At 37.9% G+C, this 26,687-nt stretch overlaps 1 protein-coding gene across 1 annotated transcript in view; it reads left to right on the top strand.

Annotated features, from left to right (window-relative positions):
• Positions 1-664: 664 nt before the first annotated feature.
• The window catches only part of UNKL (unk like zinc finger), a 122,893-nt gene continuing 96,870 nt past the window's right edge, over positions 665-26,687 (top strand). Inside the window, 3 exon segments of the mRNA XM_069108776.1 lie at positions 665-715; positions 717-748; positions 1,873-2,082. Of these exon segments, the coding sequence (XP_068964877.1) occupies positions 665-715; positions 717-748; positions 1,873-2,082 (293 nt within the window).

Genomic DNA, 26,687 nt, shown 5'->3' with positions numbered 1-26,687 from the left:
GTGTGTGTGTGTGTGTGTGTGTGTGTGTGTGTGTGTGTGTGACGGCTTACCCGGGCCTTTGGCTTCTTTCTTACTGATTGGTGTCTGCTTCGCTCGCTACTGTTCTCATGCTTTTTGGTGGGGGATTTGCCACCCGGGAGCTGGGAGTCCCCGAGCCGCGCGGCGGCCTGGCAACAGGGCAGAGGGGCAGCCCGACACAAGCAGAGATGCTCACTCAGGAGGGGGCTCCGGCCCCCAGGCGAGGGTCCAGGTTTGGGCCGCCCGGGGGGTGTGGCCTGCGGGGGCAGAGAGAAGGGGGCGTGGCCTTCCATCATAGACTCCAGGCCCCGGGACTTTGGGCGGTGTCATTCACGGAGGGGGCGTGGTCTCTGTGGGCAGTTGGGCCGGGCGACGTGGGGGGCTTCAAGGTAGTGGGTGTGACCACTGGGTGTGGCCGTTCCAGGCGGGGGCGTGGCCTCCGGCGCGGGAGGGGGCCGGCGAGCCTTCCTGGACGGGGGCGGGGTCCAGTCTCCGCGCGGGCAGGCGGGAGCGTGGGTGGGCGGGAGGGGGTGGGGGGCCCGGTGGGCTTGGCGAAGCTTGTGGGGTAGGGGAGGTGGGGGGGAGATCCGGAGGGGGCGGGGGCGGGTCCGACCGGCGCATGCGCGCTGCATTGTTTTGACTGAAAATGCCGTCGGTTTCGAAAGCGGCGGCAGCGGCGGTGGCGCTGAGCGGATCCCCCCCCCCAGACGGAGAAACCGACTCATTACAGGTCAGTGTCCCGTGCCGCCCCCTACCGCCCGGGGCTGTCGCCGTCGTTGCCGCAGCCGCCTCCGCCACGGCAGGCGGGAAGCGGCCTCGCGCGCCCCCGCCCCCGCCGCCGAGCGCTTCGGCCCGCGCGCCCGCGTTCCCCCATCCTTCTCCCCCCAGCTCCCGGTCCTCCTCGCGTCTCGGCCTCGCAGGCTCCGGGGCTGCACAGCTCTGAGCCGGAGGCGGTGGCGCGGCGCGGAGCGGGGCGGGGCGGCTGGAGCGCTCCCGCGGCCTCCGAGCACCCGCTGCCGCCTCCGTCCTCCCCGCCCTCCCCTCCCCTCCCCCCGCCCGCGGAGCCGCCTCCCAGCCCGCCCCTCCCCCAGGCCTCTCCGCTCGCTGGACGCCTGGGCTCCGGGCCGGGCCGCCCCGCTCCCCGCCGGATGCCCTGAACTTCCTGCCTAGTGGCCCTTACGCGGCCTCCCGGGCTTTCCCTAGCCCACCTGGGCCCGTGCCGTCCAGTCCGTCTCTTTCCCGCGTCCCGGGGCTCCAGGGTCTTCCCTTCTTTCCCGCCTGCCCCCTCTCCCTCTCGTGGCTGCCACCCTGTTATTTCCCTGTCCCCATCCCCAGATGCCAGGCCTAAAGTGCCAACCTTTACCTTCACACACCCCCTCTTTCCTTCTTCATTTAAAAAGTGCTGAAACAACGTTGGTGTTATGCAAAATTTAGCAAAATCTGCCTTCGGGACAGTTTAGGAGCTGGCTTGGTAGTTGAATTCTGTATATTCTGAAAGAATCGGGTGTGGATTGATGGGAGGCGGGGGTGTGCTTTTTTTTTTCCTCTTGCTTCATTTAATGCAGACCTATGCCTGGGGGATTCCCTTTCCCCCTCCATCCTTTGCAGTGTAATTGAAGATAGATGGCTCATAGGTCTATTTTACATACGGATTTGCTTTCTGAGTTTGACGGTGGTCATTAAAAAAACCCATTAAGCTATTAACATTAAGTTGCTTGGCCCCATTAAAGTTACATTGTTATACACACAGTTTAGGCCGACTATGAGAACTATAAGTTATCAAGCAAACACTGCTTCTAATGTATAGTACTTCCCTCCCCCTGAAACGACTTGTAATACCATTTATCTTTTTAGGTATCTAAAGGAATTTAGGACAGAACAGTGCCCCCTGTTTTTGCAGCACAAGTGTACACAACACAGACCATTTACCTGTTTTCATTGGCATTTCCTAAATCAGCGTCGCCGTAGACCCATCCGAAGGCGTGATGGAACTTTTAATTATAGTCCTGATGTATATTGTACAAAATATGATGAGACTACAGGAATTTGTCCGGATGGTGATGAGTAAGTGCATAACTTTCTTTTTGTACTTTTAGTAGTTATGTTGATTATCAAAGTGATTTTAATAATAGTTTGCATCTTACCTGGACAAAGACAATTCTTAGTCATCACATTGGTAGTTGAAGAAAGAAGCTTTAAAGATTTTAACTAAAATTAATGACATACCAGAAAGTATTTATCTAGTGTATGAAAGATTATGCATTTTTAAGGTTTTAAAAGTACACCAATATTTCCCTCCTTTGTCACTGTTATTAATCAGATTGCTTATACAGTTGATAGTAGGTTGGCATATGTTGATGGTGGACTTTAAAACTTTTAGCACTTTAAAAGAACTGGGTTGCCTTTCCCATCTGTAGTAATGAAATTAAAACTGTCTTCTCAAAAGATTATAAAATAATTCTTTTGTGAGTAATAAAGTACAAATTGATATTAATTTAAAAATAGAAAACAAAACTGAAAACTGCTCACCCACAAAAAGTTTACTGCAAAAAAATAACTCGAGTGGAAGTGACCAGTAGTGTCACTGGCTTTCAGAGAATGAATTGAAAAGGAATGATTTTATGAAAAAAAAAACAAACAACTTTGTATTGAACCAAGTCACAGTTCTTTTTTATTGTTTTGACACTTAATAAGTACTCTTCATTTGCTTTCCAAAATGTGCTACCTGTAAAGGTGAGGTGTGTATACTCCCTTGCTTTCTGCAGGGAAGGTTGTTTTCAGGGACTGATTACTAAAAAAAAATCTTGAGCTGTGGTTGGTAGTGTTGATAAGGATAAACCCTATATATTATTATTTAAAAAAAAATTTCTGCTGTGGTCCTATAATAATATCATTTTAGTCTGTGAAAGATGAATTTGATATTTCAGTTTTTCTGGATTTGTTCTTGAGATTTTTATCACCTAATATGTAGTTAGCTTTTGTAAAAGTGGCATGCACAGCTTAGAAATCCTTCCTATATCCATTCAGTAATATCTGGAGGTCTCATATCTAACTTTTCTAAAATTCTATTCTGGTCCTTAAGGGTTTTTTTTTTTTGTTTACTTTTTTGTTTAAATTTATCTAGATCTGAGAGGGGTAATGAAATTTTCCACTCTTACAGTTTTCCTGTATTTTTCTCCCTGTGACTCATTTAACTTTTCCCTTAAGTATTTAAATGGTGTTCAGTTTGGTGCTTATGTTTAGTACTGATATTCATTGCCCATGGTACTTTTCAACAAAATGTAGTTTCCTTTTTATTTTTTAAAATTAGGTCTTTAAAAAAAACTGTTGTTTTGTCTGAGCTCATGGTTACAATCCCCACTTTTTTTATTTTTAAACTTTTTTTGCAGGGGGGAAGGCAGGAAAATTGGGGTTAAGTGACTTGCCCAAGGTCACACGGCTAGTAAGTGTTAAGTGTTTGAGGCCTGATTTAAACTCAGGTCCTTCTGAGTCCAGGGCCAGTGCTCTATTCACTGTGCCACCCAGCTGCCCCTCCTCCTTTTTTTAATGGTAGCTGAAGCATAATCTATTTTGCTTCAGCCACTTATTTTAACTCTCTGTGCATTTTTCTGTTTCAAGTATGTTTCTTGTAAACAACATATTGTTGGATTCTGCTTTTTAATTCATTTCCTATCTTTTTATCTTTTATGGGTGAGTTCATCCCATTCACAGTTATGATTTTTAATTTCACTTCATTCTGTTCTGTTATACTTTTCCTTTTCTTTGGTTCCTGTTTCCTTTTTAGGAAGAAGGAGAGAGTGATGAGAGACAAGGAATAAGCTCAGCACCAGTGCTCTACTTTTTGTGTAATATGCTTGTTTCTCTTCCAGTCTTCTCTTTTCCTTACCTATAGTATAATAACAGGTTCTTGGCCTTTTTTTCCCCCTTTCTTTTAAGCCCCTCTTTGAAATCCACCCTCCTAAGTAAGAGCTTATTTTGCTTATGACTAAACCCTCCCTTTAAATCTTTTCTCTTATTTTCCCTTTCCCTTCTCCTCTTTCCTATTTCCTCGTGAACAAAATCTTTTTCTTTACTCAGTGTTATTTCTTTGACCAATTCAGATGAGATTGAGGTACAAGTGTCTCCTGCTTCCCTTCACACCTTTCTCCTTGTTTGTATAAACTTCTGCTTGCACACTTCAATTATGTGAGGTTATTTCCCCTATTTTTCATCTCTTCCACCAATGTATTTCTCTTCCCTATCCTTCCCATGCTTTTAAGATCATCAGAATATAACAGAATCATTCTCAGGCTCTCTAATCAGATGCTCTCTATGACCTCTGATGATGATAGAGTTTTGAGAGGACATGAATATCATCTTTCTATATTAGGATACAAACAGTTTATTCTTATTTAGTCCCCTATTACTGTTTGCTCATATTTATCTTCTTGTTTCTCTTGATTCCTGTTTGCATTTCAAAATTTCTTTATAGCTCTGATCTTTTAGAAATGCTTAAAAGTCCTGTCTTTCATTGAAGGTTTGTGTTTTTTTTTTTCTCTTTAGAATTATGCTCAATTTTGCTGGATAAGTTATTCTTGGTTGTAAGCCTATATATCTTTTCTCTTCTGGAATATCATATTTCAAGTTCTCTACTCTTTTATAGTGGTGACTATGGAGTTTTTATGTGATCCTGACTGAGGCTCTTTAGTACTTACATGCTTTCTTTCTTGAGCTTTGTAATATTTTTCTTTGACTTGGAACCTCTGGATTTTAGCTATAATTTTTCTGGAAGTTTTTATTTTGTGTTTTCTTTTAGGAGGTGAGCAGTAGATGCTTTCACTTTCTATTGTGTCCTCTGGTTCTAATTTATCTGAATAGTTTTACTTTAATATTTCTTGAAATATTGTGGTGAATTTCTTTTTTTGGTCAGAGCTTTTAGGTAGTCCAGTGATTCTTGACGTTTTTTTCCTTGATACATTTTCTGCCTCTCTTTTTGCAAAGAGTTACCTTATATTTTCTTCTAATTTTTTTCAGTCTTTTGACTTTGAATATTTCTTGTCTCATGGAGACTCATGAAAACATCTCTTGTCTTATTGAGACGTTAGCTTCTATTTTGGTGTAAATTCTAATTCTTAGCTAGTTCTTTTCGCCCTTGTGTAAGGTTTTATTTCTCTACTTCCAAGTTGTTAATTGTATTTCCAAATTTTTGTTCTGTAACACTAATTTCTTTTCTTAATTTTTTCCTCTAGAGCTCTCATTTGGTTTTCAAAAAAATGTTTTAGCTTTTTTTATTTTTAAAGTCTTGCTTTATCTCTTTCAGGAATTATAGTTAAATTTTTTCCTAAGCTGTGTTTTACTCTGAGGTTTTGCTTATAGATGTTTTGAAGTCAGTTCTCTTTTTTTGGGTTTGTGTCCTGAATGTCCTCTTCATAATAGCTCTAAATGGTGGGATTCTTTTTTTTTTTTTTCCCTGAGGTTATGGCTGGGCTATGGGTGCTTTTGAGGGGTAATATCTGGGCTGGGCTTTTGTCCTCTTGGGTCCTATCACTGGTTTCTTTGGGTTTTATTGAGTGTTATGTTAGTCCAGATTCTTAGGGTCAGCTCAGACTGGAGAAAGTTTTAGTGTTCTCAAAGTGATCTGATTCTGGGCAAAGTCTGATCATTGCCTTCCTTGTTTGAGCTCTGTAAGTTGCTGACCTGAGTGTGGGTCTGCATAATACTCATACTGACTTGCCCTCGATTGGAAGTTTCAGCAGATGTCTACTGGACTAAGTGTCAGTCGGCCAGCTGGAAAACTCTGCTGGTTTAGAGTGGCAGAACTGTAGCTTCTTCTTTGGCCTAGGATTCTTTCCCTGGCTGTTACATTGGGGACTTTAGTATAGGCTAGAGGGTGGAACTGAGGCCTCACTCTTTTCCTGGGGTCTGAGACATACAGCTGTTTGCTTCTTAACTTGTTCCTTGCTCAGTGCACAGTCTAGGGTTGGTGACATCTCTTCAACCTTGAAAGCTCATCCTACATACAGATTCCCGCTTCAGTCTAACCTGGATCTGTGACCCAGAACTGGATAGTGAATGACAGAGCTGCCCAGTTGAGATCTGTTCTTTTGCATCCTGCATAAGGTCAGGATTCTCTGTGTATGTTTGGAACCTCTTCTTGCCCTGGTGTGTAGCTTAGATCCTAATTCCTCCACACCTTGGCATCCCTGGCCTGACCTCATCCTCTGTGTCAGCAGTATCTACAGACTTCTCTCTCTGTCTCTCTTTGCTGACCTTGGCTTGGAAATACAGGTCACTGTGATTTTTGTCCTTGGGTTTCCCAACCAGGGACAAGAGAATGAGCATTTATATAGCTTCTACTATGTATCAGACACTATCTTAAGTACTTGACAAATATTATCTCATTTGATCCTAGTGACTTGCCTAGAGTTATAGCTATTCAGTGTTTGAAGACAAATTTGAGAGAGAAAATAATCCCTGCCTATAAAGAGTTTACTTTTTACTGAAGGCATAAAACATGTATATAGATAAATATAGTAGAAGATAATTTGAAGAAAGAGAGCAATGACAATTAGTGGCTTACATAAAGCTTTATGTAGGAAGTGGCTAGAAGCAGAGGTAAGAAAGGAGAACATCCCAGGCATGGGGGACAGCCAGCAAAAAGGCATGGAATTAGGAATTGGGGTGTCTTTTTATGAGGAGTAGTAAGAAGGGGAATTATTCCTAAATTCTAAGTGGAGGGAAGTGATTTCTAAGACTTGAGTTTGTCTTGCCATTGATTCATATTGGGTGTGTGACCCTGGTTATTTAACCTTAGTGCATTAGGAAACTGTCAGACACTATTCTTAGAAAAGAAGGTACTGCCACGAATTGGTAGAGGGAGTTTCCTTATTTGGGGGTTCAGTCACTGCTTTCAAATAATTGATTTGATAGTCATCCATGTAGAGCTTTTTGAACCTAAGGAAGCAAATGAGGTCACCAAGGATGAAATTGGAGGGAAAAGAAGTCCCAGGACAAGAGCCAGGGGGAACACTAATGCTAAGGAGGTGAGAGATGAATGAGCCATTGAGGTCTGAGTCTGATTTTAGGCTTTGGGGATGGACCTAGTAATTAGAGAGAGGTTGAAGATGGATGAGAGGGAATAATGAATAATAATAATTCTTTCTGTTTGGAGGGAATAGAAGGAGGGCACAAGTGAAGGTCTGATCTTGACAAGAAGGGCCACTTCTTAGAAATCATTGTAAAGGAGGACAGTTTAAATGAAAATATTGAAGGATTTTGAGATGTGGAGTAAGGAGATGAGGGAGATCATGATAGATGACTTCGATAAAAATAGTGTTGTTGGTAATGGACATTTGACAGATGAGGGGGTAAGTTGACTGCTGGTACCATAGAATACCTGCTGAAGGGAGTGAAAGAGAACCAATCTGGGAAGAATGAAAGAATTGCTATGCAACATTGAGAGCCCAGTTGAGATTAGATAAATTAAATTTATAATGGACCCAGTCTGCATAGTGATATGAAGGAGGATGGGAGAGAATGGTTTGGGATTGAGGAAATGAAGACCAAGAGGCAAGACAGTAGAAGATGGAGAATGATGTTGAATTGGTTAATCATAAATAGGGTCAAGATTAAAGGGTGGAAGTGAGATCAGATTAAGCACTGGACTGGGAGAATAGGGGAAGATGGAGAAACTGGAGACTAGTGAAGAATAATAGGTTTGGGAAGAGTGAATAGATGGCAGACTAGATAATTATTAGAGAAGTGAATTTTAGCCTTTATGAAAGTGGCACTCTTATGGGTAATGGTGAGATTTTAAGCTATGATAGCTCAGGTCACTTAAAATGTAGGTCATAGGAATTGAGGTTGATGAACTGACTGTTATTTGAAAGCATGGGTTTGTATGGAGAAGAAGAGCCAAGTACTGAATTCTTTGAGAAAGAAGGAGTGACCTCAGGGTTGATAGATCCTAGTAGTAAGGATCTAGATGGGGTAATATAGACAAATGGAAAGGTATTGTGATACAGTGGAAAGCATATTGGCTTTGGAGTGAAAAGAACTCATTTCAAATCCTTCCACTCACTACTTGCATGACTTAGACAAGTTGCTAAACTTCACTGAGTTTCAGTTTGTTACCTATAAAATGAAAGGAGTTGGACTAGATAGCTTCTAAGATCATTTCCTGTTCTTCAGGTATGATCATTTCATTCTCAAAGGAGAAGTTGTTGAGGGGTGATCTAGAAGTGGCATTGAGGACCATGGAGTTTGCTAACTTATGCTGGGCATCAGAGAGAAAGTGCAGCCAGAACTGGAGAGGATGACTAGGGATGCAGTCTTCTGGAGAAAACCAGGTTTCCACAAATGTCAGAAAAGAAGGTATTTAGGAGGAAGGAACAGGGGTTCTGAATGGTGTTAATGTAGTGCTCAGTTGGCTTTTGAACTACCAGTTTTGATGATGTGAGGAAATTATCTAAACTCAAAAATAGTCTCTCAACTACAGCTCAGGAATAATGATGTTTAAGAATTTCTTCATGTAAGATATGACATATTTTGATACTGCTTGGACTGTTTTGAAGTTAATAAGTAAAGCGCTCATACATGTATATAACATTTTTGCAGTTTTAAGTAATTGGGTTTTAGATTTTATTTTGACACATTTTCTAGTACTAAAATAAACAGGTGTATTTCTAAATGTATATCAGTGGTACACACAAAAAATAGAAATTAGTAATTGTGAGTAGATGTAATATATGGAAATTCACAGTTTAAAATTTCCTTTTCAAATTGAATCTTTGAGGATATTGGAAGAGACAGAATTTTCCATTCCTACTCAAAAAATTGAGAGGCTAGATTTTAAAGAATAACACTGGGGGAAAATAATTCTGTATAGAAAAGTTTCAAATTGCTTTATTAATGATTTATTAAGGATGGAGTTTACATTGGATGAGATCTTATTACTTCAGAACCTACATGAAAGTGAGTTTATATGTTTACCTTTATTAAGAGTTCTAGTTAAAGAATACAATTTTGCTTAGTGACAATCTGATACTTACAGTAAATTCTAAAGATATACATATTTGAAATATTTTCAGTGGTTTCTGGAAAATTGGATTGTTTTTAGCTAAGAGTTTGTAGCAGGAACGTGGTACTTCAGCTTTGATGGAGACAGTAACATTTTGGTAAACTTGAAAAGTAGCCGTTTGAAAAAAAAAAGGTGACTTTACTTTGAAAGCTGGTTTAAAAAATGTTATTCCATTGGTTATTACTTTGGTGTTTTGCCCAAAAGTCTTTGAGTACAGGGTAAGGGTCAGTTTAATTGAAACCTATGTTTTGGTCTTTGCTTTGGTCTTCCTTTGTGTCCTTAGTCCAGTCATTTGATGCTTTTGCTTCAACTGTTATCAGCTGAGACCAAAAATGTCATAGTTCACATTCCTATAATGCTTTTTTAAGTTTAAAAAGTATTTTTCCCATAGCAGCTTTGGTAGTGGTAGCTTAGAGGTAGTGAAAGTATTATTTCTTCCATTTTACAGGTGAGGAAACTGCGGCTCCCGTGGAGTGACATAAGGTTCTGATCATCATTCTTTCCATTAAACTAGGCTGATTTGATCTAATAAAATGAGTTTACAGTAATTTTTTAATATTTTACAAAGATAAAAAAATGTTACAGTTAACATTCAAGGGCAAATTGGTACTGGTTGTAAAAAAAATACCTTTGTTTAACATTAAGCATTCTTTTCTGTGATAAATATTGTCAAATGACTTTGGTCCTTTGGAAAATATCACTTGCTTATGAATTTGTTTCATAAAAATATTTTGATGACAAAACTATATTTTAAATACTGCATAATTTAAGGAACTCAGTAATTGGTGGGTTTACTCTCATTTTCTTTTCTTCCATTTTTGATGCATTGTGTATAAATCTACACTTAGTAAGAATCCAAGTTGACATTCTGGTTCTTACTAAAGAATTTAAATGTTTGTAATTTTTAATTAGAGTATGAAGTTACTTGTTTTGATAGCTTATAATGGTGTTTGACATTTCTTTGCCATCTTTCACCCAGGGATTTCAAAGTACTTAGTAATTAGTGCTTGTTCCACCAAGAAAGGAAATTCCCTCCATCCCTCCCCCCACCTCCATCCTAAAAACACTGGAGAGTTTCATCTTTTTTCAAGGCTACCCTCTAGTTAGTGGCAAAAGGTAAAATTATAATTCTGAATCCTAAGTATCTTCTTGGACAAGATTTCTAAATTGTAGAGACCCAACCCTTATTAAGCTATACTGTTTCTCAAAATGATTTTTAAAAATTAACAGATAAGGATAGCTTTTTAATTATATATTTATTATTTTAATATATATCTATTAATATGTTTAACATCTCAGAATATAATTTAATTTGAAAGGTTCTGCTTTAGTGATATCTAGAGTAATTGTGAATGTGCAGAATATAAGTTTTAGAAGTTGAATGAGAGTAGAATCATACAACTTCAGAGCTGGAAGCAGCTTACTTAGTCCAACTTATTTATAGAAACTCAGTTACAAATTGATAAATAATTTTTAAAAGTTTACATTCGTAACTTGCTTTAAGGTTTTCCAAGTTCTTTACAGACTTCCTTCCTTGTTTCCCATTATGTAGCTCCTATAGTGGCAGAGCAGGGATTAAAATTCAGCTTTACCGACTCTTGTTCATCCAGTGTGTTTTCTACTGGGCTATGCTTTTATGAAACTTGGTTGTGACTTTTTTGAAGCTTGGTTGTGTTAGATAATAGGGATGGATACAGGTTAATTCCACAGGCAAACTTATGCATGTAATGAAATAGAACAGAGACACTGACCTATTTACATGAATGTTTCCCTATGGTAGTAAATGTGCTCATGTCTATTCCATTTGTGCACTGTATTAAAGTGACTTAAAGGGAAAGTGATCAGAAACTGTGGATCAAACCTGAAGATGGTGGATATATTGAAGAAAGGTGGTTAGAAATGTAGGAGGATCAAGTAAAGCTCTCTCTAAAACTATTTCCTAATCTTTTTCTGTCTGTGAATCTGGGAGGTGGTCCATTTGTTTAAACAAATCTACTCAGGACACATGATGATCTTTTGTGTTTGTATGTATATGTATACACGCATCAGTCATTGTCCTTTCTTTCATGGTTACAACCTTTATCGAGTAAAAGGGAAGTGTAGAAACCTGTCTCTCAGTACATAGATACATATGTATCAGTCATGTCCAACTCTTCATGACCCCATTTGGGGTTTTCTTGGCAAAGATAGTGGAGTGGTTTGCCATTTTCTTCTCCATTTCATTTTATAGATGAGGAAACTGAGGCAAACAGGGTTAAGTGATTTGCCCAGGGTCACACAGCTAGTAAGTATTTGAGGCCAGATTTAAGATAAGTCTTCCTGACTCCAGGCCTGGCAGTCTATGCACTGAACCACCTAACTGCCCCATATACATATGTACATATACATACATACACATGCATGCACACACATATTAGTGTTTATCTCTTCAGTGAACTTGAATATACTGATAAAAGTAGTTGGGAATAATCTGTATAATGTATAGATTCTACCACTCCTCAAAAATCTTCTATAGCTCCTTTGCCTGTGAGATAAAATACAAACTCCTTAACTTGACATTTAAAGCCCTTCATAATTTGACTCCAATTTCGCTTCCCAGTAATCAAGTAGATCTGTGACTTCTTCTGTGTCAGTATTCCCTCTAACAGTGCAGATCAGAAGCCATCCATGTATTTCCATATTGTGCATTTCTTTATCCATGTCCTCCTGTAAATTTGCCAGAGTGAGACTACACAAGTGTGCTGGGGGCTTTTTTTTGTTGTTGATGTTTTGGAATACTGATGGAACAGTTAGACTGTCTTTCACTTTATCTCTTTTACTCAATAAGTGACTCATCCTCTTTTCCACTCATGTTTCTCTGATAGCATTCTTTAAAATATTCCTCGTGCATAGTTCCTTATCTCTAATGTTTTGCATTCATTCATTCAGCAGCCAGCTCATGCCCACCATACCTCTCTGGAATGCTTTTTAGTCTACCTTCAACTTCAGTTCTTCAGAGACTTTAGTTTTCTATGATTTGTAGTCATAAAATATGACCAAACGAATATTGGTGTAAAAAAGAGGAGTCTTTGTTTCAAGGAGAATTTTGGGATTATTTTTCAGTTTCCCAAAGGCAGTCCAGCCTGCTCTTTTTCACCTCTTTACTTCTTGTCCCAACCTGGTTCTTCTGTATGTCTTTGTTTTTTAGGTATGTTTCTTATAAGCAGCAGCGCTTGTTCTTATGCCATCTGTTGCTCATTTTATTGTTTAATCCATTCATATTTAAGTTATGAGAACTGGATTAGAATTTTTAAAATGTATGTCTCTGATAATGATTTTTTCTGAATGAGGTTTTGTTTTTTAAAATTCCTCCTCTTTTAAGATAGTGCTTTGTCACTACAGTTATTTTTGCTTATTCTACTTTAAAGCGTCCCTACTTCTCATAGGCTTTCTTCCCCTCAACTTCAGTGCCCCTCCCCCCTTCTGTTTGTCAACCCTTTCCTTAGTTTTGGAGTTTTACTTAATTTATCGATTCCTTTCCCATTCTTTCCTTTAATTATCTAATTCTTTCCCTCCTCTCCCTTCTTTTATCCCTCTCTTAAGTAAAAATCCCCCATTTTCTTCCTTTTCAACTTCTTATATTAGTAGGCCCCCCTCCATTTTCTCTGCCTTTTTCTTTTTTTTCTTTTCTTCTTTTTTTTGTTCTTTATTAATTTGTTTACTTTTAGTTTACAAGATTCATTACCACAATTCCTTGAGTTTCAAATTTTCTCTTCCTCCCCCTTCCCCTTACCAAGATAAATACTGTGTTTCCTCCCTCCTCCCTTACTTTACTATGTCTAAATGTACTTGGTAAGTGATCTTAGATGAACATAAATGGGACATAGTTTTCTCTGCATATGATAGTGTGGTATAGTAGAAAGAAAACAAAACTTGGAATTGGAGGACTTGCAAACTCTTGGCTCCATCATACTACTTTTGTGAGTTAACATCTCTGAGCCTGGATTTTTGCATCTTAAAAATAATTGTACTTTCTCTCCCAGGGTTATTGGTAAGGATTAAATAAGATTCTGTCTGTAATGCATTTTGTAATCTGTGAAGTACTATAATAGATCCTATTGTTCTTGTAAATAATATTTTGCATTAAGTATTTTATCCATTATAAGAAATATTAATATAAATAAATACTTTGGGGATTTGTACCTTTGTTACTGAGCATTTCCCCAATCACTATAAATAGTAACCCCTCTATAGCTGAGTAAATGGTCTTTTAGAATTACTATGGCTAAATAATTCATTATGCCATAGTCAATCTGGTGATAAGCCTCTCTAAACTTAGCAAGAATGGTTCTCAGACACATACAGTTCATTATGGGGCCCATCTGTGTTTGGTGACTTTCTATTTTGGTAGGATCTGCCAGACATTGCTCTCTGGTAGGATATACTCAAGCTTAGCGCCTTTCTATGATGATGCATCAGAGGACAACTTGAATTAATTGTATTATTTTCTTGGGGAGGGGGAGTTCTGGATCTGTGATTTCATCATATAGGAAACTGTTCCTATGTGAAAATTCCTTTTGTTGCAGATCAGTAACCCACCTGTAGCTTATAGTTTACAGTTCAGAACAGAGATTCTTAACCTGAGGTCCATGAACTTCAAAAAATATATATTTTATGATTGTATTTTGAAATAATTGGTTTTTTTTAATTCTATGAACTCTGTTCATTTAAAAATATTATTCTGAAAAAGAGTCCATGGCCTTCCTTAGACTACTAAAGATGTTCTTGACACAAAAAAGGTTAGAGACCCTGATCTATAGAGTTGCCTTGGTGTCACTGAGATGTTAAGATGCATGGTTGAGCAGCTAGTAGGCCTCAGTGCTCTTCCCCTCTAGCATGTTTTATTGCTTTCAAGTTGTTGTTGTTAGTGGTATATGTGTGTGTTGTGGGGGGGGTGGTATTTATGAGAGAGTCTACCCAGTTTTTTGTTGTTTGTTTTTGCTTTCATTACATCTCAAAATTCTCCTTTCAGCAATCTTTCCTTGATCTTTTAGCCCTCTGCCGGATTGCCAGTTTCTCTAGTTATCAATGACCATACTTCCAGTTAAAGTATTTATTTGAGTATCTCTGTTCATCATTTGTCTTTTTCATCTCTGCCATTATGTTGGAAACTCCTTGAGACCAAAGATTGACCAAGTCTATAATCATCAAATATGATAGATCTCTTTCAGAATTCTGTGATCTTTTTTCTGAGATTGGGAAATTTGGAGGTACAAGTTTTCTTTACAAATTTACAAGTTCCCAGGATCATTTTATTAGATGTCTAGCCTGGGGATATTTTAGATTTGAAAAAGAATTTCTTCTTAAGTCCCCTGGTAAGGTTCTGTCCATTGATTTTATTCTTCTTAACTTTAATGACAGACCAAATTTAAATGTAGAGGCTTGAAGGAATATACTAGAGTAGAAAAAAAAGTTGTACCAAGGTTTCAGGATTTGCAGACAATGATATAATCCTTTTTTTTTTCTTTGCTTTTTGGAGGGTAGTTGGGGTTAAGTGACTTGCCCAGGGTCACACAGCTAGTTTTTGTGTTAAGTGTCTGAGGCTGATTTGAACTCAGGTCCTCCTGACTCCAGGGCCATTGTTCTATTATTGTGCCACCTAGCAGCCCCCTGACAATGATATAATCCTAAATGGTAAGGAAGTTCTAGGTTAGTTGCTAGGACTTATTCATTTGGAAGAATAAGTTAGTGGTGTTATGTGATTTTTAAAATGCTTAGGTGTTCCATGTAAATTTCTATTCCTTTTAAAGACTATAAGATTTTAAAGGGAGAAGAATCTTTTGGCTTTTTCTTTTGTTTCAAAAGAAAATAAATCTTTTTTAACCCTAATTGTGCCTTTTCCAAGATTGAAATGCCATTCATAAGACAGTCTTAGGTTGTGGGTGGCTAGGTGGCTCAGTGAATAGAGCACCGGCCCTGGAGTCAGGAGGACCTGAATTCAAATTTGACCTCAGACACTTAACACAAAAACTAGCCATGTGACCTTGGGCAAGTAACTTAACTCCAGTTGTCCTCCCAAAAAAAGATAGTCTCAGATTTGGAAGTTCACTTGTTTACTTTTTATAAAGTTCGTGTCTTACATGATTATCATTGTTTCCACAATGGGTATTGGGGTGATTATTTTTACTAGTTAAATATTTTGCATAATTGAATTTCCAAATATGAATCACCAATATTTAAGTAATGAGACACAATTTAAGTAATAGGACACAATTAAAACTGACTAGATTGAACATAAATCTTAAATTAAGAAGGCCCTTTAGGATCAATGACTATTATTCTGTGAATGTTAAAGTGCTAGTTAATTGTATGTTCTAGATGGTAAAACACCAGAGTTTAGGATTCGATTATTAAGATTGTTGGTGTAAAATTAAAACTATTAGAATTTATTAAGTGCTTATTTTGTAGCAGGCTCTATGTTAGCATTGAGGGATACAAGGACAATTCTAGTGGAGGCAACCACTTGCAGGCAACTATGTAAGTACAGGATATATACTATATAAATGAAAAGTAACAGCATTGTTCTGGTAAGTGTTTAACAATTGACTTTGGAAAGAAAAATCCAAACATGACACATTTACAAGTGTAATCTGTATTATTAACTTTTTATCTATCATTTTCTTAAGTTTAGGCAGTCAACAGTATTGTAAATCAAGCCCTGATTTTGTAGTGTTTGCCAGTTTTACTTTAATAAGGTGTGGGGGTGGGGGTGGGGGTGGTGTCTGAATCTTGAGAGGTGGGTATTCAGAAAGGTCTCTTGCACTTTTGAACTGCTTTTGATTTTGAAATGGGTGAAGAGGGAGAGCAGTCTAGTCATGTGGACAATTTTTGACATGGGGTCAAAAGCAGGATTAAGGAAAAGCAAGACCAGTGTTAATGGATTGTATGTTAAGTGGAGGGGAGTAAAGAAGACTGCACAAAGACTGGAAAGATAGAAAGGTTTTGAAGGGTTTAAAAGCCAGACAGGATTTTATATTTGATCGTAGGAGTAGTAATAGGGAGTCATTGGAGTTTGTATAGAGGATGACATGCCAGATAGGAAGAATGCCTTGGCAGTTACTGAGTAGAGCATGGACTGGAGTGGGAAGAGAATCAAGCCAGGGAGACCAACCAGCAGTAAGATGAAAGAGTAAATTCTGAGGTGAGAAGAACCTGCATCCGGGCAGTGCCTGTGTGAGTAGATTTAAAAGGACCTATCTAAGGGGCGGCCAGGTAGCACAGCGAGTAAGAGCACTGGCTCCAGTGTTGAGAACACCTGGAGATTGAATCCCGGGCTCAGACACTTAGCACCCACCCAGAAACACCAGGCCGTGTAACCTTGAGCAAGTTGCTTATCCCCAATTGCTTAGGGGGTGGCCAGGTGGCTCATCGAGTAAGAGCACCGTGTCGGGATGACCTGGATCAAATCTGGGCTCAGATACTCAGCACCACACCCAGAAATAATAACTGGCCGTGTAACCTTGAGCAAGTTACTTAACCCCAATTGCTTAAAAAAAAAAAAAAAAAGGACCTATCTAAGAGACGTAGGTTGTGAAGGTAGAAACAAGATTTAGCAACAGATTGTATATGGGGAATAAATGTGAATGAAGGATTGAGGATGGTGCTGAAGTTGCCAGCATAGGTCACTAAAATAAATCTAATACGTTTTTGGTCAGAAGGGCAAATATGAGCACCTAGTTAAACTTCTTAATCATTAATTGTCTTTTTCCAAAATTAGGGCAGAGTGCCTTGATTTTATTTGAGTTAGTTTATCATTTGAAAACACCTTTTGGATGTATATAATGGTTAGTCATCTACTTATTTAATTTTGAGTTTTGGATCCCAGCAAGTTATAGAAGCAGAATAATCCTGTAGTTGAGCTGTTTTGTATGTATGTGTGTGTGTGTATATATATATATATATACATACACACACAGTGTATTTGTGCTGGTGCACAGGAATGAGGAAATAGCTTGACTTTTGCTGTTTACTACTGCTCTGCTGCATCTGGAATGCTCACACCTCTTTTAGCCATGCTGGGTTTTCACAGTATGCTCATTGATGCTGGCTCTTAAATAGGAAGTTTCCTTTTAAGAATTTGTTTCCTTTCTAATATAGTAAACCTTACTCTAGAAATGAAATCTCTTAACACTTTATTGGCTGTTTCTCACCCATTTAAAATGTCCTTTGTTCTGAAAAGGCACACACCCCGATTCTCAGCCAGGGCAGTGATTGGTTCTTATTGATCACATGCATTTGTGACTGCTTTGGACTACCACTGTTAGCCAGCTAGCTGCCTGAGGAGTTATTGACTGTTACCTCTTTTGTAATTAGCATGTTTAGTTGATATTTTTAAGAGACTTTCTTCTTGGTAGAGTACTGATACCTTTTCAGTTTCGAATGAATTAAAAAAAAATTGCGTGTGTTTTGTTTCTTTTGTTTGCAAAATTAAGCAAATTAGAAAATATTGACTTTAAAAAAGTAATTAGAATAATGTTGAGCCATATTACATTGGGGGAAATTAAAATAAAAAACTTTATGTTGAATCCTTTTTTTCTTGTCTATTTTTCTCATTCCTTAATATTAAATTAAAAAAAATTTTTTTTTATTTCTAGGGCTTAGAGTTTTATCTCCCCTTCCCACTGAGAAAGAATTATATCAGTTTATAGTATGTTAATATAGATAATTATTTGAACTTTGATTTGAAATAAACTTTATTCCTAATATTATGGAACAGGGGGAAAAAAACCCCATGACAATGGTTCTAATTCTAATTAACTGTTAGAATGCTTGACAAACCTTCCCCCTTTATAATTCTGGTGTTACATTAAACACTCAAAAAATATTAATTGGAATGTATCTTGTTCAAAATACTTTTCATGGCTCAGTGGAGGATACTAAGATTATGTGCCATAGAGATAAGGATAACAAAATTTGTTGTAGATTTTCTATGTTTAATTTACATACTTAATAATACTTTACATTTATAGGCTCTGTTATAATTTACATTATGCTTTCACATGTTATCTTATTATTCTTGTAAGGTAGGTAGAACTTTTGAAGAAGTAAATTTCCATAGGCTACTTAAGTTATAAGATAAAGAGGTGATGTTAAAATCTAGGTCTTTGGTATTCTTTTTGCTATATCATGCTGTTTATAAGAGAAATGTACTTTATAGCATCCCAGGTTTGAAACATGACTTTATAGTATAAGCAGTTTGTAGAATAGGGAATTTTGTAATAGAGTTTTATTGGATACTCTTCATGCTAATTCAGGTGAAATAATTGAGGATTACTGGTAGAGAAAATGAAATCTGTCATTATGACTCTTCTTTACCATCTTCATTTGCTAATTTTCTCTGTTTAGCAATTTTAAAAAAAGTTTGTTTATTTACTTTTAGTTTATAGCATTCAATTCCACAATCCCTGGAGTTCCAAATTTTCTTCCCTTCCCATCCCTCTCCTCCCCCCTCCCTCCCGGCTGCATGCAATCCGATTTAGGTTCTACAAATATCTTTTCATTAAACATTAGACAGGTTGTAAAGAAGAGTTGTAACCAGTGGAGTGAACAACAAGAAAGAAGGAATGAAACAAAACAAAACACAGAAGAGAGGGAGCAAGTCGTTTGATTCAATTTGCATTCAGACTCTCTTTTTCTCTGGATGTGGATATCCCTTTCCATCATGAGTCTTTTGGAGTTGTCTTATATAACCTTGTATTGCTGAGAGGAGCCCAGTCTATCAAAGTCAGTCCTCACAGATATGATGTGTCTGTAATTATGTACAAAGTTCTCCTGTTTCTACTGTCCTCACTTAGCATCAGTTTATATAAATCTTTCCAGGTTATTATGAAGTCCATCTGCTCCTCATTTCTTATTGCACAATAGTATTCCATTACATTCATATACCACAACTTGTTTAGCCATTCCCCAGTTGATGGGCATCCCCTTGATTTCCAATTCTTTGCCACCACAAAAAGAGCTGTTACAGCCCCAGAAAGGCTGGGTCTGTTTGGAAAATTTTTATTTCCATTGACTTAAGTTCTTAATTTTTTTTTTAGAGGGGGAAGGCAGGGTAATTGGTGTTAAGTGACTTGCCCAAGGTCACACGACTAGTGTTATGTTAAATGTCTGAGGCTGAATCTGAACTGAGGTTCGTCCTGACTCCAGAGCTGGTGCTCTATTCACTGCACCATCTAGCAGTTGACTTAAGTTCTTATGCTTTGTTGATTTGAGTTGCTTCAGAAACATACTTGAGGAGTTTGGTTTTTTTGGAATAAGCAAAGGGCATTCTAAAAATGGGTCCCATCAGCATGAGTAGAGGAAAACTTAATGTGTTGAGTCTAATATGAGTTTCATTGAAGTCTAAAGATAGGTATAATGTAAACTTTGCATGTGTACTAGGAAGGATTGGGTTCAGTGTTTGGTTTGGGGCTTTACAATGTATTATTTATGAAGTGCTACTTTGAAACTTTTGCATACTTTAATGTCAAGTTTTATCCTCTGATACTAGTTCAATTTCTAGTTTGTGTGTAGGCAGACATTTAAAATCATTTCTTCTTATTCTCTGTGTTCCTCAGTAAGAGTAAATGTAGTTACAGTATCTTAGAACAAATCAGTCTATATTTACAAAGAGGCTATTATTATTGTTCTTTTTTTTCCCTTTATACCCTTTAGTGCCTGGGACATAGTAGGTGTTTTAATAAATGGTTGTTGATTGATATTGTTTGCAAAAAGCTATCTGGCTTGAATATTTTGTGTAGATTAGAAGGAGAGTGTTTATAAGAGTTTGTTGATATATAAGATAAAATGTCTACCCAGAGTCCATTCTAAATACCGAAAGTTAAGATAACATCTTGAGTCTGTTTATTGTTGTTTTTGAAAGATTTGCTTGAAATATACTTTGATGTTTTAATACTTCAGTTGCTGTCTGATTTCAGTGGTGTGGATCAGTCAGTAGTGAGTAAACATTTATTAAGCACCTACTATGTGCCAGGCACTTGTGCTAAGCCTTTGGAATATAAAAGCAAAAGACAGCCCCTACCCTCAAGTGTTGTGAGGATCAAATGAGTTAATATGTATAAAGCACTTTAGAAAATCTTAAAGCTCCCCCCCTTTTAAAAAAAACTTTTGTTTTATTTAAATATATAGAGAGAAATAGGCTCATTTCCAGCAAGGGATTCTGATGGATGAGACTTACATGATTCCATAGACAGGGAAGATGATAGGAATATGGGTTCATATTTCTTTCTTTTTTTTTATTTTTGGAGGGGGAAGGCAGGGCATTTGGGGCTACATGACTTGCCTAAGGTCACACGGCTAGTTTTTTGTATTAAGTGTCTGAGGCGGGATTTGAATTCAGGTCCTCCTGACTCCAGGGCCGGTGCTGTATTCACTGTGACACCTAGCCACCCCTAAAGCCCCTTTTAAATGCTAGCTATTATCAAAACAAATTTTATTTCAGCTTAAGAACTATGTATAACTGCAATCCTGTTTAATCAAGGGGGATAAAAAGAGGTAAAATTGGACTGAATAAGGTAGTTGTTCTTAAAAATCAAACCAAATTAAGAGTGGATGGAGTGAGCATCCCATCTTCCCCAGTGAAGATCATCTTTGACTTCTTCAGAAATAAACACCTCCCCAGTATGCTGGCTCTCTGGTTTAGATAAGGACTTTTTTTCTTTGAGCTTTTGAGGTATTTATGCTGAGAAGAATGCTAAAATTTATCAACTTACTTTTTGGTCATTTTGTTATTTTTCTAATGTGCCATTCTGACCTTTTCATTTATAGGCTGTTTTGTAGGGGTCAGGTATGGTACTAAATGTAACTGGAACAACTTTGATATATGCAGGTGAGAGTTTTCTGGGATAGTTCATGAGCATCAGAGGGAAATTAAGGAACTTAATTAGTTAACTTACTTTGTAATGAATTTTTTCCTCTGATTCTTCTTTTTAAGTCTGTCAAAAGTAGTTTTTGTGTTTAAAAAGAAAGAAAACAAGAAGAAATGATCAGTAGACTAGAGATTCTATAAATGAATTTAATATATAAACTTGTGTGAATATATGACAAAACATAAGTAGCTCAGTAGGTTAGGTATTTTTTAATAAGAGTTAGTTAGGTATTTTTTAATAAGAGGATGAGAAAGCAGTTCAGGGGAGATACATTTATGACCAGTGGAGATCTCTCTGTGGCTCAGTTTGCTCATTTTTAAAATGACAGAGGGATGGTCTAAAGTTCATTTTGCTGGAGGATCAGATCCTGTTTTTTATATTTCAAACTAAGGATAGATTGTAGTTTGCTGACACCTGGACTAGGTGATCTAAAGTCCCTTTGACGACATTATATTAATCTGTGAAGGGCTTTTGGACTTGGTCTAAAAGCTCATTGTGAAGCTGTTTGAAAGCAAAGACAGTGGAAAAAGCTAAAATGTAGTGGGTTGACAAGGAAATCATTAATAAGGAAATGGAGATAGCCAGTGTACTTCGTAGGCTGATGTGGATTTTTTAAAAATAAATTTATCTATTTTTAGTTTTCAGCATTCATTTCCATAAGATTTTGAGTTTCAAATTTTCTCTCCCTCTCCCCTCCCCAAGATCTGGTCTGATATAGGCTCTACTTATGCATTCATATTAAACATATTTTCACATTAGTCATGATGTAAACAAAATTTAGAACTAATGGGAGGAACTGTGAGAAGGAAGAAACAAAACAAAACCTCAAAACCAAAGGAGAGCAAATAGTATGCTTCCATTTGTATTCAGACTCTGAAGTTCTTTCTCTGGATGTGGATAGCATTTTCTATTGTGACTCTTTTGGAGTTGTCTTAGATCCTTGCATTGCTGAGAAGAGCTAAAGTCTATCAAATTCAGTCATTGAACAATGTGTTTGTTACTATTTACATTGTTCTCGTACTGCTCATTTCACTCAGCATCAGTTCATATGAGTCTTTCCAGGTTTTTCTGAAGTTGGCTTGCTCATCATTTCTTATAGCACAATAGTGTTCCATTATGATGTGAAATTCTTTGGAGCAGAAACACGGTATTGCCTAGGGTTTCTCTTGATAGGAATTTTTTTTTTTTTTTACATTTAAGGACCTAGTATGATAAACTGTTGCTTTAAGGGCTTTCCTAAAAGGTGTCTCCCATGCAGCATTCATGTCTCTCGAATAATTACTATGGAGAGAACTTTATTCAGTGATCTTAGGAGTATTTTCATCAGATAAAGCTTAAAATACAGATACATGCTCACCTAAGGCAAAATTTTTCCAAACTCTGAGAGACATCCAATTGGGATGTGAGAAACCCTGGTATTTTCCAGTCAATTACTGCAGAAATACACCTACTTTTTCCAATAAAAATAAAGTCTAAATCAGAATTTTAAAAAACCACACATGCAAATACCCAAAATATGGTGAAATTAGTTCCATTTTCAGATGAATGAAGCATATAGTCATTTACTACAAATAAATGAGATTAAAGTTTTCTTGGTACTGTACCTTTAGTCTGCATAGGCGTGTGACCTAGATGGGTTGCTGCTTAAGTGCATTTGAAACTTGAAGTTAATCAATCTCTTTTTGTGGAAGTCACAACATCACAATATCCATTGTGTTTCCTAATGCCATTATGTTGGCAGGCGAAATTAATAAGCTGGTTTCCAAACCACTGTACAACTTAAAAAAAAATATGGAAATGACTGGGTTGTCAATATTGATTTGAAATTTTCAGAAGTTTTAGTTGTCTTAAATTTTTTATCCACTAATTTTAAAATAAGTAAAATAACACAAAAAATCACTATCCATTCTATCATTCAGATTCACAAACATAGTTATTGAAGCAATGGAAACACTTTTTGACTTTTTGTTTCCTTGTAAGAGTGCCTTAATTGCAGTTAGTAAGAAATCTAATAAATTGAAATATCTTAAAAGTCTACATATACAAGATGTTTACAGAACTAAAGAATTTTGCCAGAGAAAATTGTCTTATTTAATAAGCAAAAAGATATTTTTCAGTCACTGTTTCTTTGATATCAAAAGGGTTTCTTACCTTCTATAAAGTTGCTTACAGAATTAAGTATTAAGTCTCATTTGATCCTCTCAGTAGCATCCTATTTATTTATCTTCTCCTGTTTTTAATCCCATATCTACAAAACACTATCTACATTCACTGACTTCATTTTTTCTCCTCTCACTCAAACTCTATTATTATTATTTTTTTTTTTTGGAGGGGGGAAGGCAAGGCATTTGGGGTTAAGTGACTTGCCCAAGGTCACACAGCTAGTGTGTCAAATGTCTTAGATCAGATTAGAACTCAGGTCCTCCTGACTCCAGGGCTGAGTTGTAGCTGCCCCAAACTCTTATTATTTTGTATATATCAATCAATCAAGCATTTATTAAGGACTTGTTAGTGTCAGGCACTATGCTAGGTGCTGGAGATATATAATTACAAAGAATGTGACAGTCCCTACTCCTAAGGAGTTTTACATTCCCGTGGGGGAGAGATAAGTACATATATAAATATGTACAACATTGATACAAAGTGAATAAACACAAATGTACAAAGTAGTTAAAAACAAGGTTTGAGTGGGAGGGCTGTGAGTCTGGCAGGGTGAGGATCAAAAAAGATTCCGTGAAGATGAAGCCATAGAGTATTTGAAGTCACTCTCAAAGAGTGGTAGTCTGTGGGGCAGAGGTTAGCAGGGAATAGGAATTAAGTGCAAAAAAGCTTAATTTGTTCCCTTTGAAATTTTATCCTATGCACAATATTTTCTGCTTTTTAAAACCATACTCCTAGAAAAAGCTATCTCCATTTACTCCCTTCACAAAGGGATGGTCATTACAAAGGCTTGGAGACAGGAGATGGACTGCTGTGTGACGCATAAGAAAGAGAGCCAGTTGGACTGGTTTGAAGAGTAAAGGAGGAGTAATAATGAATGATGAAGCTGGAAGATAGGTTGGGAACTGGTTATGACTTTTAAAACTAAGAAGAGACATTGTGTATTTTATTATAGAGGTGATATAGTTGTTTGAGTAGGGTAGTAATTTGGTCAGATATGCACTGAGGATCACATTCTCCTTCCAACCAAAATGAGAAAAGAAGAAAAACAGAATCCATTTAATAAATATTCACAGTCAAACAAAGTAAATTTCCCAAACTGGCCATATTCCAAAATTTGTGTCTCATTCTGAATCTTTAGTCTGTCATCTTTTGGATCCCTGGGAGGTTTTAAATTCCGTATCTTAGGTTTTAAATCTTGGTTTCATCCTGGATTTGTCACTCTGTCCCTTTGACTTACCCCTCATTTCCATGTAAGTCTTGTTGATGCTTCCTCTATAGTATCTCTCCCATTCATCTCCTTCCATCTACCCACATGTCCACTACTCCAGTTCAGTCCCTTATCTCTTCTCTGAACTACTGCATTAATCTTTGCCTCTAGCCTCCCCTCTGCAATGCATCCTCTACATAGCTATCAGAGCCATATTATTAAAGCACAACTCTGACCCTGTCACTCTCCTGCTTAAAAAGCTTCAGCACTGCCTTCTTGCCAATATGCATACTCTCTATTTTTTTTTTTTATCCTTTAAAGCCCATCAGTCTGTCTCTAGCTCACTTTTCAGGTATGCTACATTCCGTTAAGTTAAACTGTCCTTGCTCTTCCCCATACATGACATTCCTCCCCCACCTCCCCACCCCCTGTCCCGTGTGACCTTGCCTGGGCTCTCCTGAATGCCCTCATTGCTTCATAGGATCCTTAACTTCAAAACTCATCTCAATTGTCACCTCATACAGAAGCCTTTCCTAACTCCCTCAGGTGCTAATGTCCTCCCTAAGATATTACTGTTTGAACTTTGTATTTAATATCCTGAATAGATTTGTTTTCTCTTAATACCACTCAAATGTAATCTCTTTACTGATCTCCAAACTTGCATCTCCAACAGCTTTTCAAACATCTTGAACTGGATGTCCAGTAGACCTCTTAAACTCAAACAGAACTCATTATCTTTCTTCCTAAACACCCCTCTCCCCAAACTTTCCCTATTACTGTAGAAGGCAGTACCATCATCCTAGTAAATTCAGGTCTGCAACCCAGGAGTCATCCTGGATTCCTCACTCTCATCTCTCATTTCTAAGGTGTTGCCAAGGCTTGCCAATTTCACCTTTGCAAAATCTCTCAAATAAGGGGCGGTTAGGTCGCACAGTGAATGGAGCACTGGCCTGGAGACAGGAGGACCAGAGTTCAAATGTGACCTCAGACACTTAACATTTACTAGCCGTGTGACCTTGGGCAAGTCACTTAACCCCAATTGCCCTGCCTTCCTCCCTCCATAAAGCAAAAAAATAAAATAAAAATTTCTCAAACAAGCCCCCCTTTCTTCTCTGATGCTGCCATCACTCTAGTGCAGGCCCTAATCACCTCACAGCTTAGTTACTACAGTAGCCTTCTGGTGAATCTGCCTGCCTTAAGTCTTTCCACACTCCAATCCATTCTTCATTCAGCCACTGATTGTGTCACCTGTTCACCTCACTCCCTACTCAGTAAACTCCAGTGACTCCCTGTTGCCTCCAGGAGCAAGTACAAAATTCTTTGTTTGGCCTTCATCACCCTTAATAACCTAGCCTCCTCTTACTCTTCCAGTTTTCTTGCACCTTACTCCCCAGCAAATACTCTTCAATCCCATCACACTGACTTCCTGGCTATTCCCCAAACTAGGCATTCTATCTCTGGTCATTTTCTCTTGCCGTCTCCCCTGCCTGGAACTCTTTCCTTCCTAAACACTCTACCTGTTGACCTCCCTGACTTCCTTTAAGGCCCAACTAAAATCCCACCTTGTATAGGAAGTCTTCTCCAGCCCCTCTTAATTCTAGTGCCTTCCCTCTGTTAATTATTTTGTATTTATCCTATACATAGCCCACTTTGTAAATATTTATTTGCATTAGATTTTAAGTTCTTTGAGGGCAGGGACTGTTTTTTGCCTCTTTTTGTATCCCTAGTGCTTAGCATAGTGTCTGGCACATTGTTGTTGTTCAGTAGTTTCAGTTGTGTGTCTCTTCAGTTGTGATTTTTTATGACCCCATTTGGGGTTTTCTTGGCAGAGACTCTGGAGGGATTTTGTCATTTCCTTTTCCTGCTCAAGCAGAGGCATAAAGATTAAGTGACTTGCTCAGGGTCACACAGCTAGTAAATGTCTGAGGCCGAATTTGAACTCAGGTCCTCCTGACTCCAGGACCTGTGCTGTATCCACTGCACTCTCTAGCTGCTTCCTGAGTAGGCACTTTCATAATTGCTTGTTGAATAAACCTTATATTTTTCTGGATGTCTCTTTACATCACTCTTTTTAAATCTATAGATCATTATTGGTTATATATCAGTTGGTATAGTCTGACTTTTTGGTGAAATAAACAAGATACTTTGAATTTAACTGTTAAGAAACCTGTCCTTTCCCTTATTTTTCCCTTATTTTAAGTAGTCCTGGGTCAAATGATTTTTAACTCTTAATTCTTTGCCTCAGTTCATCCCAACACTTGGTGGGACCTAGAGGTTTTCAGAAAAGAGTTTTTATTGATATCTTCTGTTTCTTACATCATCATAGCTATCTCAA

This window comes from Petaurus breviceps, unplaced genomic scaffold (assembly GCF_028583685.1).
Source record: "Petaurus breviceps papuanus isolate PSGF00001 unplaced genomic scaffold, PetGlider_PUasm1.0 138, whole genome shotgun sequence".
Taxonomy (NCBI): Eukaryota; Metazoa; Chordata; class Mammalia; order Diprotodontia; family Petauridae; genus Petaurus; species Petaurus breviceps.
The sequence above is the reverse complement of the archived record's forward strand: the minus strand, read 5'-3'. Positions and strand labels throughout refer to the sequence as shown.